This window comes from Branchiostoma lanceolatum, chromosome 9 (assembly GCF_035083965.1).
Source record: "Branchiostoma lanceolatum isolate klBraLanc5 chromosome 9, klBraLanc5.hap2, whole genome shotgun sequence".
Taxonomy (NCBI): Eukaryota; Metazoa; Chordata; class Leptocardii; order Amphioxiformes; family Branchiostomatidae; genus Branchiostoma; species Branchiostoma lanceolatum.
Window position 1 is genome coordinate 21227127 of NC_089730.1, and position 18100 is coordinate 21245226.

Below are 18100 nucleotides of genomic sequence, written 5' to 3' on the forward strand. Positions count from 1 at the left end.
ATGCTATACATCAATAGAAAGCCGAGAGTCTCTACTTTTAGCAAATGCCTTGCAATCTATACCTGGATTCAGTAATAATGATTTGCAAGGGCAATAATGCAATAAAACATTATATTATCAAACAATTTATGTATTAGTATTTCAACCATATAAACAGTATTAGTATCAAAGCTACAGCATCCCTAAGACACCCTGACAACATCAGAGTTACAAATATGAGAAAAACATTTACCGAAGGATCACTACAGGTAAGATTATGGCGAGGTATTGTCCTGGAGACATGAGTCACCATCTTGGTTATTAGCATAATTTATGCATAAAAGTTATTAAGATACTACTATACTCGATCCGCCTAACTTTTTTAATGTAAGATTTACAAGGGGTCGACTGTGCTAATATTCCTAACAGAGGAGGCCTCTATGATTCCCCAAATAATATGATATAATATGATATAAAATAATATAATATAATATAATATAATATAATGTAATATAATATAATATAATATAATATAATATAATATAATATAATATAATATAATATAATATAATATAATATAATATAATACTTAACTGATACTTAACTGTTACAGTACAATTTACTTTCCGAAAGAACAGAGGTCTGATATCCTCAGGCCTATAAAACTGCATTACTATAAACATGAACGGAGGTCTGATATCCTCCTATACAAAAGCAAACTACACTACTGTGAACAACATCTGGCTCCGACAACCATTTACTTCTATACATAAAAAACACGTCCAGACTTATTCAAGATGTACAACGTGTCAAACGAAGCGTCAAGGAATTGAATCATTTTGATGCCATTAAGAAAAACACGTTTGGATACAATCTGTGAACATATACGTTTCATATTCTATATTATATTTCAGCTGTTCTGTTTTACATCTCTATTCAAACCAGGATTTCATCTTCAATGGCAAGAAGAGGGTCAATTTCGTGGCAACATTCTGTCAGCTTCTGCTCCAGTTCTGCCGGATCCGGCCTTGCCGACGGCTCCTCCAGCCAACACGACTTCATGACGTCATGCAGCTTTCCCGGACATCCGGGCGGCCTGTCCAGACGGACCCCCTGCCTCAGGATCCCCACCAACTTGGGAAAACTCAGTTGGCGCTGGCGCTGGTAGCTGGGCTCCTTCCCGAAGGCCGCGATCTCCCACAGCAGCACGCCGAACGACCACGTGTCGCTCTCGCACGTGAACTCGCGAGACTCCAGCGACTCCAGAGCCATCCACTTCAGGGGCAGCAGTTCGTCCGCGTCGTTATTGGCTGAGGAGACGTAGGTGGCTGTGGTGTAGACGTCATGGGCCAGACCGAAGTCAGCAAGTTTGGCGACGTCATCGCCGCTGACGAGAACGTTTCGGGCGGCCACGTCACCGTGAGCGATACGCAGACGCCGGAGCTCCTTCAGGGCACGGGATATGTGGACGGCATAGCGGAGAAACCTGCCAAGGGGACGGTTCTGTCGAGGCTGTCGCTTTAGAATGATTAACAGTTCTCCTTTGGCAGCGAATTCCAAGACGATAGATTTTGGTGTGGACATCGTGACCACACCTAACAGCTTGACGATGTTGGGATGTCCACCATTTTGTTCCTCGCGGTTTTCATGCACGATTGCCAGCGCGGCGACTTCCCGACAGAAGGCTCGGTAGCACCGCCTGTCCTCTCCGCGGACGGACTTGACCGCCACCGTGACGTCATCTCCAGCAGTGCGAAGCTTTCCTTTCCTGATCTTTGCCAACGCGCCCAGCCCGACCAGTTCTTCCAGAGTCAGATCGTCGGCGTTCCTCTCCCACCGGCTGAGCCAGCCGGGCTGCAAACTCTGTGCCAGGTCCTCCTCCATACTTCTCAGCTCCAAAAGAGCTGTGGCCTCCTCTAGATGCTTTTCTTGTGCCGCATGCTTACCCCTGTTTTGTTTGTAGAGTTTGAACAATACTAGTGCGGCGACTAGCAGAGTCAGCACCAGGGGTATGACAATTTGGAGCGACAACGGGAATGTAAATGTGTCCGTTTCAACGACGTCACACCACTTGCTTGTCCAGTGTGGAACACAGTTGCAGGTTCCATCCACGTGATGACACGTGGCGTTGTTCTTACAGAGACAGGCATGCCGACATTTCCAGCCGTACAGACCTGTAGGACAGGGCCTGTCGCACTTACTGCCGAACCAGCCTTCCGTTCAGTTACACCGGCCGTCGGTAGGGGAGCAGAGGGCGCCATGCTGACAGTGACACCGGCTGCTGCAACCCTGCCCGTAGGTGCCAGCTGGGCAGGAGGTCTGACACGTGGTTCTTGTCCATCCCGGCGGACAGACACAGCCGGTCCACCGGTCACAGCTGCCACCATGGCTACAGACGCACTCCTCTTCGCACGATTCACCCGTTTTTCCGCGAGGACAAAAGACGGCCAAAAGCTCATAACTTGCATTAACGACCTCCCCGTCTTCCGTTAACACAGTGCAGGCGTAGGTACCGTTATGTTCGGACTGTATGTTGTGGATCCTTACAAGATCTTCTTGAGCGCCCTGCTGCCACTTCTCGGTTTTATTAGGAAATGTCCACATTATATTTTCAGCATGCAGACACAGGCGGTAGGCAAAGGTATTGTCGTTGAATAGCTGCTGAAGTTCCGATCGTGACGAAGTACTCGGCGCGGGGATCACCCGTGCCAAGCTTCCGAGCGAAACCCGAAGCGGTGCCGAAGGCACGAGCGGGGGGTTCAGAGAGCCGAACAGGGTTCGGTGTTCGGCGGTTTTCTGCAATGTTCGGCGAAGCCGAACTCTGTCTGGGCGAGCCCCGTAGGGGCGAGATAGGTGGGAAAGGACGTTTTAAATATCGCAAATTTCTGCTTAATTATGTAATCCAGCTCACAACATTAAAACGATTTATCATCGACGAGACATCTACTACCAATCTAGAGAAGATTGCGGGCCTAAAAGTTGTTAACAACAAAAATATACGGCATTTTATATTGTCGGAATCTGCTCGATTTCCGGGTAACAGGGTTACCAGCAGTACCGCTCCTGCCGCAACACGCCGCTGCTGCAAAACATGATGACATAACGGCTAGCCAATCAGAGGGAGGAAAATTAGACCTGTGAACCACAGTTCCCGTCAAAGTTTTATTCCTGTGACGTTTCATCTCGTCTGAAGCTCATGTTGTCGCATATTTTTCCCCACCCTCCCCACAATCATGAGAGTCGATTCGAAAAATTTCAAGCCTCCTATCGGCAATTCATTTACCAAAGTGCTGCAACAGTCGGATAAATAATAGCCACGTAATATTTTTAGAATGACCGATCCGTTCGTATACAAAGGTTCAAACAAAAACTTGATTCTGTTTCACCAAGGAGGTTTTACATAGAAGGAGAGGGGATAGGACAAGTATTCATTGTACTATGATTATAGCGGGTGAGTCGCGTCAAGGTGTTAATTACTCTGATATGCATACATCCCACGCCGAGTGTTTTGTTTTCCTGGGTGCGACCCGGCGATAATGACTTCGTGTGGACTTCGTGTGGAGCGACTTCGATTTCAGGTACTTTGAGGACGACTTTGTAACATTAGACTGAGTTACAAGAATACAACGTGGAAGATGATCTCCCTAACGGCGAGTACCAAAACACTGCGGCAACAAACGCTGCAGCCGGCAGCCGCGGTACATATTTCCAACACAAGTATTTGCCCTCCTTGGTTTCACGAGAACTATCGTATATTTCCGTCTACGAAAATCAGACAAAAACAGTGAAAACCCAACTGTTCTTCACATCCAAACAGACTGCTGTGTAGTCTAGCTTTTGCTAATATGCTGCAACTCTTCAAGTTGTCAGTTGAGTCCCAAAATACCCGACAATGCACCGAAAAGGTCCGCTACACCACGACGTTCAGTGAAATCACCTCAAGTGGTAACGCTCTTTGAGAACGCCGATTTCCTACCCAGTGTTTCTTTGAAAGTAAGAGGTAATTAGCAAAGGACGACGGGAGAAACCATCGCCGCTAATGAGGGGGGGTGGCATTTCCGGAGTGAGCGACGGGAGAAATTGTCTTCGGGAGCATTTGAGCGAAAACATGTACCGCGGCGGTTACCCAACATAAATACCGTAGCCTAAAGCCCGTGATGCAGATGGAAAACCTTGCAGTTCAGCGTTACAGAAGCGGTGATGTAAATCCGTCTCGAGTCGCTAGGGGTCGCAATGATGGCCACGGTTCTGTGAGGTATGTCGCAGACGACACCCTGCCATCCAGGCTGACACTTGCAGGCCCCGTTCAGCACATGGCAGCGGGCGCCGTTCTCACAGGTGCAGTTCTGATCACACAACAGACCGTACCGGTTCGGGGGACATCCGACTGGCTCGACATCAAATTCTAAAGACATCGGTTTTATTTGGTGGCTCACTTCATTAATGCTGACAGAGACAGAAACGTCTTCTGGCAGTTTGCACGCGAAGTGAATACTTTTCATTGTACACAGTGTGAACGAAACGGTCAATAGTAAGAAGCTATCTAGTTTAGGAATAGGCCCAAAATAACAACTGCGAGAAAAGTCGGCATCATAGTGTAATAGCTCCAACTGGAAGACGGACGCCTCATCTGTTGAACTAAAACAATGACCGCATCGTAGTCCGGCATCCCAAAATGACTGAAATGTTGCGATGTCATAAGCATGCCAGGGGTGCCATACAAACTGCACCAGACAATCCTTGCTATCGGTGTAACCATATAAATTATAAGTATTATGTTTAATGAAATCTGAGTAAGACATATCTCCAATACCCATTACCAGACCTTCGGCAGTCACTTTTATATCGAGGAACAAATCACCTGACTTCCCAGGGCCATTCCGAATCGGCATTTCGCACGTGTTGTTGTAAACAGGCGGGTATCCCGCCACGTCTTGGACTTGTACATCAACATACAGCTGCTCGAAGTTTCCGGAGGTCCCAGTGACGTTTACCGTGAGATTATAGCTCGGGTCGACGCCGTAATCCAACGGACGCGCCACTTGGATCACGCAGTCGGTCAGACGGAAGCGTCCGTTCCAGTCTCCGGCGACAATTTCACATCTTACTTCCTCCCCAACTTCCCCAATGGCCGACCGAAGAATGGTGACGGTTTTTCCCGCGTGAGCGTTCTCTGGAACATTTGCTGAAAACTGCAGCGCTCCCAGGACCCTGCTTGACACGACCATGTAGATCAAGAGGACGAAAAAGGCCGTTTTGTTGTCCATATTGAATGTTTTTTTGATCGTCTGTACGGATCTACAGCAGATAAAGCCCGGAGGGATAGACAGACCCAGCCTGGTAAGTCAACGCCCTCTCCGAACAAACCGGTTTTGGACAGTTGACATTTGAACCTTTTGGTGGTGACGTCACGAACGAGAAGGCATGTTCCGTCCATGATTGCCAGGGGGCACCAGAAACATACCGATTGGTTCGTCCATGGTTCGCCCAATTTGTAGGCGAATTCTACCAGTCAAACGACCTGAGGAGGGTCTGGAAAAAATATTAGGTAAAAAAAAAAGACAACGTCTATAGCCATTACCAGAACTGATTTATTGCAGGAAATAAAAACACCGTTCGTTTCTTATAGATGGTAATAAAAGTGTTTAAGATACTGCTATACTCGACAGCCAAACGTGTTCATTAAATGTAAAAATAACAATACATCGATAATGCTAATGTCCCTCACACAGGCCGGCTATATATAGGCGTCTATGATCCCAAAAGTACTTTGAAATATATGGAATTCTGGCATCTGTATGAATAATATGCGGAAAATCAAAGATTATATGTTTAATATTTCTTTGTAGAAGAAACCCTTTAAAGTGTATTATAACAAATAAAAGTATGTAACTGATGCTTAACTGTAACAGTAAAGATGGTTTCTGATATTTACCTATGCAAACTAAGCTACTATATAGTACTAGAAACAACATCTGGCTCCGTTATCTATTTGCTTGTATACAAGTAAATGAACAAACATCCTCCTACTCAATTAAGATATTTTTGGATGTACAATGTGTCGAAAGAAGCGTCAAGAAACTTGAACATTTTGTTGCCATTAAGAAAAACACATTGGGTCAAAATTTGTATATATACATTTCCCATTCCAGAAGATCTTCCTTGCATCGTAACTCAAACCAGGATTTCATTCTCGATAACCAGAAGAGGGTCAATTTCCTGGCAACATTCTGTCAGCTTCTGCTCCAGTTCTGCCGGCTCCGGCCTTGCCGACGGCTCCTCCAGCCAACACGACTTCATGACGTCATACAGCTTTCCCGGACATCCGGGCGGCCTGTCCAGACGGACCCCCTGCCTCAGGATCCCCACCAACTTGGGACAACTCAGTTGGCGCTGGCGCTGGAAGCTGGGCTCCTCCCCGAAAGCCGCGATCTCCCACAGCAGCACGCCGAACGACCACGTGTCGCTCTCGCACGTGAACTCGCGAGACTCCAGCGACTCCAGAGCCATCCACTTCAGGGGCAGCAGTTCGTCTGCGTCGTCATTGGCTGAGGACACGTAGGTGGCTGTTGTGTAGACGTCATGGGCCAGCCCGAAGTCAGCAAGTTTGGCGACGTCATTGCCGCTGACGAGGACGTTTCGGGCGGCCACGTCACCGTGAGCGATACGCAGACGTCGGAGCTCCTTCAGGGCACGGGATATGTGGACGGCATAGCGGATAAACCTGCCAAGAGGACGGTTCTGCCGAGGCTGTTGCTTTAGAATGATCAGCAGTTCTCCTTTGGCAGCGAATGCCAAGAGAATACACTTCGATGTGTGCGTCATGATAATCCCTAACAGTTCCACGATGTTGGGATGTCCGCCATTTTGTTCTTCGCTGTTTTCATGCACGATTACCAGCGCGGCGACTTCCCGACAGAAGGCTCGGTAGCACCGCCTGTCCTCTCCGCGGACGGACTTCACTGCTACGGTAACGTCGGCGCCATCCATGCGAAGCTGTCCTTTCCTGACCTTTGCGAACGCGCCCAGCCCGACCAGTTCTTCCAGAGTCAGATCGTCGGCGTTCCTCTCCCACCGGCTGAGCCAGCCGGGCTGCAAACTCTGTGCCAGGTCCTCCTCCATACTTCTCAGCTCCTGTAGAGCTATAGCCTCCTCTTTACCTTGTTCTTGTACCGCATGGTTGGCCCTGTTCCGCTTGTAGAGTGTGAACAATACTAGTGCGGTGACTAGCAGAGTCAGTACCAGAGGGATGATAATCTGGAGCGACAACGGGAATGTGTTCGTGTCAGTAACGATGACGTCACACCACTTGCCACTCCAGGGAGGATTACAGGCACAGGATCCATCCACGTGGTTACACGTGGCGTTGTTCTTACAGGCACAGGCATGCCGACATCTCCAGCCGTACCGACCTGCAAGGCTGCAGGGCCTGTCGCAGTTACTGCTGAACCAGCCTTCCGTGCAGTTACACCGGCCGTCGGTAGGGGAGCAGGGGGCGCCATGCTGACAGCGACACCGGCTGCTGCAACCCTGCCCGTAGGTGCCAGCTGGGCAGGAGGTCTGACACGTGGTTCCTGTCCATCCCGGCGGACAGACACAGCCGGCCCACCGGTCACAGCTGCCACCGTTGCTACAGACGCAGTCCTCTTCGCACGATTCACCCATTTTCCCGGGAGGACAGGCGACTGCCTGTAGCTCATAACTTGCGTTAATGACTGTCCCGTCTTCTGTCAACACAGTACAGGTGTAGGTACCGTTGTGTTCGGACTGTATGTTGTGGATTCTTACACGGTCTTCTTGAGTGCCCTGCAACCACTTTTCCGTTTTATTAGGAAATGTCCACATCAACCTTTCAGCAGCAAGATGGAAAACCTTACAGTTCAGCGTTACAGAAGCGGTGATGTAAATCCGTCTCGAGTCGCTAGGGGTCGCGATGATTGCCACGGTGCTGTGAGGAATGTCGCAGACGACACCCTGCCATCCAGGCTTACACTTGCAGGCCCCGTTCAGCCCATGGCAGCGGGCGCCGTTCTCACAGGTGCAGTTCTGATGACAAAATACGCCGTACTTGTTCGAGGGACATCCGCCTGGCTCGATATCAAATTCTAAAGACATCGGTTTTACTTGTTCGATCCCGTCATAAATTCGGAAAGAGACAGAAACGTCCTCTGGCAATTCGCACGCGAAGTGAATGCTTTTCATTGTACACCACGAGAACGAACCGGTCAATAGAAAGAAGCTATCTAGTTTAGGAATAGGCCCAAAATAACAACTGCGAGAATATTCGGCATCAAAGTGTAATAATTCTAACTGGAGATCGGACGCCTCATCTGTTGAACTAAAACAGTGAACGCACCGCATTCCGGCATCCCAAAATGACTGATATACTGTGGTGTAATAAGCATGCCAGGGGTACCATACAAACTGCACCAGACAATCGCTGTTATCGGTGTAACCGTAAAATTCACCCTCTTGGTAGAGCAGAATGTAGGTTGAGGCAGACATTTCTCCAATACCCATAACCATACCCTTGCCCGTCCATTTTAAATCGAGGAACAAATCACCTGACTTCCCAGGGCCATTCCGAATCGGTACTTCGCACGTTTCGTTGTAAACAGGCGGGTATCCCTCCACGTCTTCGACTTGTACATCAACATACAACTGCTCAGGGTCTCCGGAAGACCCAGTGACGTTTACCGTGAGATTATACCTGGGGTCGACGCCGTAATCCAACAGACGCGCCACTTGGATCACGCAGTCGGCCACACGGAAGCGTCCGTTGTTGTCTCCGGCGACAATTTCACATCTTACTTCCTCCCCTCCTTCCCCAATGGCCGACCGAAGACTGGTGACGGTTTCCCCCGCGTGAGCGTTCTCTGGAACGTTCGCTGACAACTGCAGCGCTCCCAGGACCCTGCTTGACACGACCATGTAGATCAAGAGGACGAAAAAGGCCGTTTTGTTGTCCATATTGAATGTATTTATGCTCGTCTGTACGGATCTACAGCAGATAAAGCCCGGAGGGATAGTCAGGCCCAGCCTGGTAAGTCAACGACCTCTCCGAACAAACCGGTTTTGGACAGCTGACATTTGAACCTTTTTGTGGTGACGTCACGTAACGAGACATGCATGTTCCGTCCCTGACTGCCAGAGGGCACCAGAAACAGGCCGATTGGTTCGTCAATGGTTCGCCCAGTTTTCAGGCGAATCTTACCAGTAAACCGACCCGAGGAGGGTTTGGTGGCACATTGTAAAATATTAGGTAAAAAAATAGATACTCATTCCAGACATTGGCTACGGCAATTACCAGAACTTATTTATTGCAGAAAATAGAAGCACCATTCCTTTCTTACAGATGGTCATAAATGTTCTTAAGATATTACTGTCCTCGAACTGCCGAAATTGTTTATCAAATGTAAAAATAACAATGCGTCGATTATGCTAATATCCCTGACACAGGCGGACAAAAACAGGCTTCTGTTATCTCCAAAATACTTAAGAATATATGGACTTCTAAAATCTGTATGAATAATTATAGTATACAGCTGCAGAAAATTAAAGAATATTAGTATAACATTTCTTTGTAGGACAAACTTTTTAAAGTGTATAATAACAAATACAAGTATGTAAACGAAGCTTGAATATAAAAGTACAAGATGGTTTCTACAAACCTTTTAAAATGTATAATAACAAATACAAGTATGTAAATGATGCTTAACTATAAAAGAACAAGATGGTTTCTGAATGAACAGAGGTCTGATATCCTCCTATACTAACTACGCTACTTCAAACAACATCTTGCTCCGATGGCCTTTAGCTTGTATACCATGGAAAAACAGGTCCCGACTTAATTAAGATATTTTCGGATATACAACGTGTCAAAAAAATCGTCAAGAAACTTGAACATTTTTTGCCATTAAGGAAAACGTGTTCCCTCAGACGTTGTCAAAATATACATGTGATATATTCCAGAATATAAAAATATCTGTTTTACATTTCTATTCAAACCAGGATTTCATTCTCAATGACTAGAAGTGGGTCTATTTCGAGGCAAGATTCTGTCAGTTTCTGCTCCAGTTCTGCCGGTTCCAGCCTTGCCGACGGCTCCTCCAGCCAACACGACTTCATGACGTCATACAGCTCTCCCGGACATCCGGGCGGCCTGTCCAGACGGACCCCCTGCCTCAGGATCCCCACCAACTTGGGACAACTCAGTTGGCGCTGGCGCTGGTAGCTGGGTTCCTCCCCGAAGGCAGCGATCTCCCACAGCAGCACGCCGAACGACCACGTGTCGCTCTCGCACGTGAACTCGCGAGACTCCAGCGACTCCAGAGCCATCCACTTCAGGGGCAGCAGTTCGTCCGCGTCGTCATTGGCTGAGGACACGTAGGTGGCCGTGGTGTAGACGTCATGGGCCAGACCGAAGTCGGCAAGTTTGGCGACGTCATCGCCGCTGACGAGGACGTTTCGGGCGGCCACGTCACCGTGAGCGATACGCAGACGTTGGAGCTCCTTCAGGGCACGGGATATGTGGACGGCATAGCGGAGAAACCTGCCAAGATGGCGGTTCTGCCGAGGCTGTTGCTTTAGAATGATCAACAGTTCTCCTTTGGCAGCGAATTCCAAGAGGATGAATTTTGGTGTGGACGTCGTGACGACCCCTAACAGCTTGACGATGTTGGGATGTCCGCCATTTTGTTCCTCGCGGTTTTCATGCACGATTGCTAGCGCGGCGACTTCCCGACAGAAGGCTCGGTAGCACCGCCTGTCCTCTCCGCGGACGGACTTGACCGCCACCGTGACGTCATCTCCAGCCATGCGAAGCTTCCCTTTCCTGATCTTTGCGAACGCACCCAGCCCGACCAGTTCGTCCTGAGTCAGATCGTCGGCGTTCCTCTCCCATCGGCTGAGCCAGCCGGGCTGCAAACTCTGTGCCAGGTCTTCTTCCATACTTCTCAGCTCCAAAAGTGCTGTGGCCTCCTCTATACCTTGTTCTTGTCCCGCGTGGTTGGCCCTGTTTCGCTTGTAGAGTGTGAACAATACCAGTGCGGCGACTAGCAGAGTCAGTACCAGAGGGATGATAATCTGGAGCGAAAACGGGAATGTGTACGTGTCCGTTTCGACAACGTCACACCACTTGCTTGTCCAGGGTGGATTACAGGCACAGGTTCCATCCACGTGGTGACACGTGGCGTTGTTCTTACAGAGACAGGCTTCCCGACATCTCCAGCCGTACCGTCCTGCAAGGTTGCAGGGCCTGTCGCAGTTACTGCCGAACCAGCCTTCCGTGCAGTTACACCGGCCGTCGATAGGGGAGCAGGGGGCGCCATTCTGACAGCGACACCGGCTGCTGCAACCCTGTCCGTAGGTGCCAGGTGGGCAGGAGGTCTGACACGTGGTTCCTGTCCTTCCCGGAGGACAGACACAGCCGGCCCACCGGTCACAGCTGCCACCGTTGCTACAGACGCAGTCCTCCTCGCACGATTCACCCATTTTTCCGGGAGGACAGGCGACTGCCTGAAGCTCATAACTTGCGTTAATGACAGCCCCGTCTTTTGTTAACACAGTGCAGGTGTAGGTACCGTTGTGTTTGGACTGTATGTTGTGGATCCTTACACGATATTCTTGAGCGCCCTGCAGCCATTTTTCCGTTTTATTAGGAAATGTCCACATCATCCGTACAGAAACCAGATGGAAAACCTTGCAGTTCAGCGTTACTGTGCCGCTGATGTAAATCCGTCTCGAGTCGCTAGGGGTCGCGATGATGGCCACGGTGCTGTGAGGAATGTCGCAGACGACACCCTGCCATCCAGGCTGACACTTGCAGGCCCCGTTCAGCCCATGGCAGCGGGCACCGTTCTCACAGGTGCAGTTCTGATCACACAACAGGCCGTACCTGTTCGGGGGACATCCGACTGGTTCGACACCAAATACTAAAGACAACGGTTTTAGTTGGTAGCTCACGTCATTTATTCTGATAGAGACAGAAACGTCCTCTGGCAGCTCGCACGTGAAATGATTTATTTTCATTGTAGACAGCTCAAACGTACCGGCCAATATTATGAAGCTATCTAATTCATGAATAGGCCCTAGATAACAACTGCGAGAAAATTTGGCATCAAAGTGTAATAATTCAAACTGGAGATCGGACGCCTCATCTGTTGAACTAAAACAGTGCAAGCACCGTATTCCGGCATCCCAGACTGACTGAAATGCTTCGGTGTCATAAGCATGCCAGGAGTGCCATGCAAACTGCACCAGACAATCGCTGTTATCGGTGTAACCGTAAACATTATCATGCCATTTGTAGTGTTGAATGTACCCCGAGAGAGACATCTCTCCAACACCCATTGCCATGCCCGTGGCCGTCCATTTTAGATCGAGGAACAAATCACCAGACTTCCCTGGGGCATTCTGAATCGGCATTTCGCACATGTCGTTGTAAACAGGCGGGTATCCCTCCACGTCTTTGACTTGTACATCAACATACAGCTGTTCGGGGTTTCCGGAGGGCCCAGTGACGTTTACCGTGAGGTTATAGCTCGGGTCGACGCCGTAATCCAACGGACGCGCCACTTTGATCACGCAGTCGGTCAGACGGAAGCGTCCGTTCCAGTCTCCGGCGACAATTTCACAACTTACTTCCTCCATTCCTTCCCCTATGGCTGACCGAACACTGGTGACGGTTTCCCCCGCGTGAGCGTTCTCTGGAACATTCGCTGACAACTGCAGCGTTCCCAGGACACTGTTTGACACGACCAGGCAGGCCAGGAGGACGAAAAATGTCGCGTTGTTGTCCATATTGAATGTTTTAGGCTCGTCTCGACGGATTTAGAGCTAGTAGCTATAGCCCGGAGGGGTACTAGTAGTAAGGCCCAACCAGGAAAGTCAACATCCTTACCGAACCAACCTGTTGTTGACAGCTTGACATTTGAATCTTTTGGTGATGACGTCACGTCACGGAATTAGGCAGGACTGGAGAACAAAAAGGCCACAGGCATACTGAATGCTTTCGACACAGTAAAGGGCGTCCATGTTTTCTCTTGCAGTCGGTCTGCTTAATACGAATATTCACAGTTACACTTTTGTAAAGGTGTTTGTTTTCTACAGTAACTGCGTACGCATAGTCTTCTTAAGTTACCGTACATGACACGAATACTGAGCAGTAGCTTGTGTGACTGGTTCACTGGCCCGTGTGCTATTTTCAACATATGATCACAAATGCCTCAGCCACACTTCAATCGTACCTTAAGGGAACGGGGCAACACAACAGGCTTGTTTGGTTAATTTGTGTGTGTGTAACCGCTTGTAGTGTATGCTAGGAGTGGGTAAGGTTAAAATTGAGCGTTTCCGGCGTTTTAGCAGGAGCATTCTTTCATATCTGACTTCCTGTCGACCTCCCGCTATGACCGACCGAACACTAGTGACGGTTTCCCCAGCAAGAGCGTTCTCTGGAAAGGTCACTGATAACTGAAGCGTTCCCAGAACCCTGCCTAACGCGACTAGCTGCAGGCTGCGAGGCCAAGAGGACGCAAAGTGCCACGTTTGGAGGCATATTGAATGCTTTAGACACATTAAAGGGCGTCCACGTTTCCTCTTGTAGCCGGTCTGCTCATTTACAGCTCTCTTTTGAACAGGTGCTTGTTTTCCACAGTTACTGCATATGAAGTCTTCTTAAGTAAAATTGTAAGCTGTTGAGACGGGGATCAAGTTCTCAAAGTTCCAAAGAAGCGTGTCTTTTGTTCCTGAAATACAATCCCGTCCGATTTGGCTTTAGTGACTAGGTCATTGCCTCCTTGCGCGTATTAGCACTCATCGGTAAAGCGAACGGGGCAAGACAACAGGCTGGAAAGGAATTTGAGGATTTTTAGTTTGTGTGTAATCGCTTGCATTATACGGTAGGAAGTGGGCGATATTTAAGTTATTATATTTCTGTCGTGTTAGTATTCTTCTACGATAACCGATTCCCAATTCTGTAGGACACAGGGCCTGTAACACATGTGGCATCGTGGCCTGCCACTGGAAGGACAAGATATGATTATGATTATCGTGGCCGACCCAATCGGACGTGTGTGAAATCTATGTTCGTGTAATGTATGTTACATGTACCTATAAAATGTGTAAAATATCCATTGGCATGTTGGCCTGTCCTACAGATCGTGTATAGCACCTGATTAACTAGACTGTATGTTACAAGACATGTACATGTAACACGTGTGACAGGCCAATAGACCTGTCCTACCGGACTACCATGTGTACTGATCCCCTGTCCTGTATGTTAAACTTGTGACTGACCCATAGATATGTTGGCCTGTCATACGGGACATGTCTGTATTCTAAATGGCTCTACTAGAGCATAGAGTAAATACAATAATAAAGGACAGAAAGACTAGTTCTACATACCTTCAGTGGAGTCAAAATCCATGAAGCTGTCTGTAGTCTGCATATGATTCAGTGTATATGAGTGTCTGTTGGTTAGTGTGGTGTTGGCTGCTGGCATTCCAGTATTACTTGTTTGAAATTGATTAACCAAGTGTGAAAAAACAAAACAAAAACAACATGCAAACTTTGCTCTTTAGCCTGTAAGTTAAATATAATCTGTGAGCAGATTGTGAACAACTCTAACATAACTTTGCAACAAGGGATTGTCTGATCAACTAGCAGCCTCTCCCCATACACATATGTACAACCAACCAAACCGGTCTACAGTGTTCACTCAAGAGATTTGAAGAAATTGGTCTGATTAGACAGGTGACAACCTCTGTATAGAAATGATTCTTAATTTTGGGGCCAATGGAAAAATAACCTAATTAAGGAACCACCAAAAAGTCATCACAGTGTGTGGGTGGTGCTTCTAACAAAGGTGGTCATTAGTTCAGGATACATTGACTGCACCTTTAACAACTTGTCAGTAACAGAAGGGTATTGATTTTGTGTCTTGATAGCCTGGGTGCCATCCGATTACTACCGGGGCTCCTAGACTTGCTACCCTGAAAAAGCTACAGCGAATGTAGGAGCTCCTGTAGCAATTGGATGGCACCCAGGCTAGTGTCTTGAAGCATGGCTGGAGAAGAAGAAGGAAACAAAATGCCAACTTTGGTGTTTGTCTAACAACAGATGTCAACTCCCTTCAAACAGATCGTGTAAGTCTACCCCGTCATCGCTGTGTTCCTGGTCGTGAGTGGCACACGTGTCCGGCCCCCTCTTGTGCTGATGTTTCCTGTGTGCTTCCTGGTGTTCATTTTTACTGTGTTGAACGTCATGAGACTGTACTGACTCAGCTTGGTTTGACAGCAGCTCTTTCAGGTTACTAAAGAATCTAGAACAAAAGAAAAAAACATTTAATTTACTCCCTCAATATCCAGCTTATTGTTTGTTCTTGAACATAGGCTCATGCAAATCTAGAGTTTGAAGCATCATTTCACAGATGCCCTTTCTAACAACAACTCAAACATTCAACAGCAATCAGAGACTAGCCTGTGTTTTCCTTCCTTGGGCCTTGGGTTAGATGAAAAAGAAAAAGATGTACTAGTACCTAGCTATAGTACAAATTACAAATAGAGACCCTGACCAAGGCCTGACTGAGCTCACGGTTGCCATGACACTGACCTTTGCACCCTGCTTTCATTCTCCTCCAGCTTCCCGTTGGCTGCAGCGACCAGGTAGCTGATGTAATCTTCATCTACCAACATCCGCCCATGGTCAGACAGGGGGGCCTCTAGGGTGTGGGTACTTCTGATGGCCTATATAGACATATACACATATTTTAAGTACATGCATATAAAAGTGGCATTTCGGTGATGCAGTGGCATGGTGTTTGGCCCAGGGTTCCCTGATTTGTCCCGTTGGCACTGTGCCTGCATGTGGGAAATGAGTGCCTAGCTTTGGTTAGGGACCTCCCTCGGATAGGACGTTAAATGGAGGTCCCGTGTTTGAGGAGAGCCACACCTCGAGCATGTTAAAGAACTCACTGCACTTATCGAAAATAGTAGGGGTTCAATCAGTGCAAGTGGATCAAATCTTTAGTTACAGTTGGTATATTGCCTACAGAATCTTCAGCAAGTTGAAGTTGGTAGCCTCAAAAATATATATAAAGAAGAAAAGAAGAAGACCTACTCACCATCATGACCTTGCCCTTGTTCCCCAGTGATATCCCAGAGTTCCTGAAGCCGGCCTGGACGGCTGCCTGGTGCTGCAAAGGTGGAAAATACAGAAAAGATTCTTGTTATGACTTAGGTTCCCCATACTGCTTTGTTGTAAAAATGAAAATACAGAAATTACATATGATATGGATTGGTGTATAGGATAGAGTGACTTCATAGTTTATAGGCATGTAGCATAAGACCATGGGTCTGTAATGTCATCATCATCATCATCTTCCGTCTGGATTTACTCCGGTGACATACACTCAATAAAGTTTTCCAGTATGATCTGTTCTTCATGGCGGACATCAATGCAGAACCTGTGATTGAGTGTGAGTTCAGTGTCTCTTTCAATCAGTGCCTCTTTGAAAGTCTTTCTGTAACGTAAAACATTCATACATGAATTAGTGTGTGTGTGTGTGTGTGACACCTACCATGAGTCTGGCATCTTGAATGGTTCTGCACTGAGCATGGAGGACGAAGGGTTCAAACTTGAACACAGCAGACCCAGTATGGTCACACAGGGCTGTCATCTACACAGGGGGAGGGAGTACACTGTTAGCACAGCAGACCCAGTATAGTCGCACAGGGCTGTCATCTACACAGGGGGAGGGAGTACACTGTTAGCACAGCAGACCCAGTATGGTCACACAGGGCTGTCATCTACACAGGGGGAGGGGGTACATTGTTAGCACAGCAGACCCAGTATGGTCACACAGGGCTGTCATCTACACAGGGGGAGGGAGTACACTGTTAGCACAGCAGACCCAGTATGGTCACACAGGGCTGTCATCTGGGCAGGGGGGGGTGGTGGTGGTTGGAGGTGTTAGTCATGAAGATTATTACTGGTTTGTGCCTGAAGGCCAATTGCAAGTAACAATTAAGGTTACAACTTACAGGCTGCAGCACTTTAATTCATTGATTCTTAAATATAAATTTATAGAAAAGAAGTAATCTTAAGCTTCCCGAGGAGGTTATAGATTGCAAATAGAAACCAAACCCAACAATTTTAGCTTCACAACATTAGCAATTTGCAGATCTGTTATCGTAATTGGCTAGTTTCCTTACCACTGACTGTGCCTCTGCCTGAGTGTGGGACATCAGCAGCCAATCACAGCCTTTCTTCTTCTCCTTGTGCTTCTGTGAAAAAGAAAATGTTTTGAAATTGTTACCCTTAAACATTACATTCTGTATCTGTTAATCTGTATAGCCGATTGTGGTCCATCCTTTCACAACCATCCTTTGGCATAGCACACCAGCTTCTGTATCTGTATCACTGCGGGTATAACTGCTCTTTGGCGAAACACGCCAGCTTCGAATTCTGTATAGCTGGTATAACTGCCCTTCGGCGTAACACACCGGCTTCTGTATAGCCGGTTTAACTGCCTTCGGCGTAACACACCAGCTTTTGTATCTGTATCGCTGGTAAAACAGCCCTTTGTAATTGGTTTCTTGATGAGTTGATGTGAATACATGTATGTCCAGCTGGCAATAAAAGTTGCCTTTTGGTATAACACACCAGGTGACCAGGTTCGCAGGCATGTGACGCAGCAGCAGCTGGTTATATTACACTGAATAACCTGTCACACCTAACCCTTGCACATCTAGCTGTTGGCATGATCTAATCAAGGAGGTTTTATATAGAACCTCCTTGATCTAATGTTGAATATATGTTAAAGATGTGTTGCAAGTTGTGTTTATGCTGTATGAGGGAGGGGGGCACGAGTTTACCTCAGCAAAAACCGAGATTCTCCCCGAACAGGAACTTGTGGTGAAGAGAAACTCTTGTCCGTTGATGAAGTTGACCAGTTCTACTATAGGGTCGTCGATGCTGCCCTTGCGACTCAAATCTGTGGCAGAGAGACATTGTTGCTTCCACCTGGCGAATTCTGCAGCATTGGGCGCCGCCATCTTGCAAACATGAAGGGAATCCTGGCGACATTTACAAAAACTGCACCTAGACGGTGTTGAATTTCATG

The 18100-nt window shown here is 47.7% G+C and overlaps 3 protein-coding genes across 3 annotated transcripts; all 3 read right to left on the reverse strand.

The window, feature by feature from the left end:
- Positions 1–575: 575 nt before the first annotated feature.
- On the reverse strand, positions 576–9368 carry LOC136442720 (uncharacterized). The gene is made up of 4 exons (XM_066439664.1): positions 6155–9368; positions 4841–5190; positions 4152–4384; positions 576–2199 (listed from the first exon to the last, which is right to left on the reverse strand). The coding sequence occupies exons 1-4, from the start codon at positions 8947–8949 to the stop codon at positions 916–918; spliced, it is 4662 nt and encodes a 1553-aa protein (XP_066295761.1). The 5' UTR covers positions 8950–9368; the 3' UTR covers positions 576–915.
- A 110-nt stretch (positions 9369–9478) lies between these two features.
- On the reverse strand, positions 9479–13399 carry LOC136441671 (uncharacterized). The gene has a single exon (XM_066438106.1). The coding sequence runs from the start codon at positions 12778–12780 to the stop codon at positions 9982–9984; it is 2799 nt and encodes a 932-aa protein (XP_066294203.1). The 5' UTR covers positions 12781–13399; the 3' UTR covers positions 9479–9981.
- A 1167-nt stretch (positions 13400–14566) lies between these two features.
- Positions 14567–18076, reverse strand: LOC136441682 (tRNA wybutosine-synthesizing protein 3 homolog). The gene is made up of 6 exons (XM_066438119.1): positions 17853–18076; positions 17190–17261; positions 16556–16654; positions 16100–16171; positions 15589–15722; positions 14567–15298 (listed from the first exon to the last, which is right to left on the reverse strand). Exons 1-6 carry the CDS (start codon positions 18030–18032, stop codon positions 15100–15102), a joined length of 756 nt encoding a protein of 251 aa, XP_066294216.1. The 5' UTR covers positions 18033–18076; the 3' UTR covers positions 14567–15099.
- Between the last annotated feature and the right edge of the window lie 24 nt (positions 18077–18100).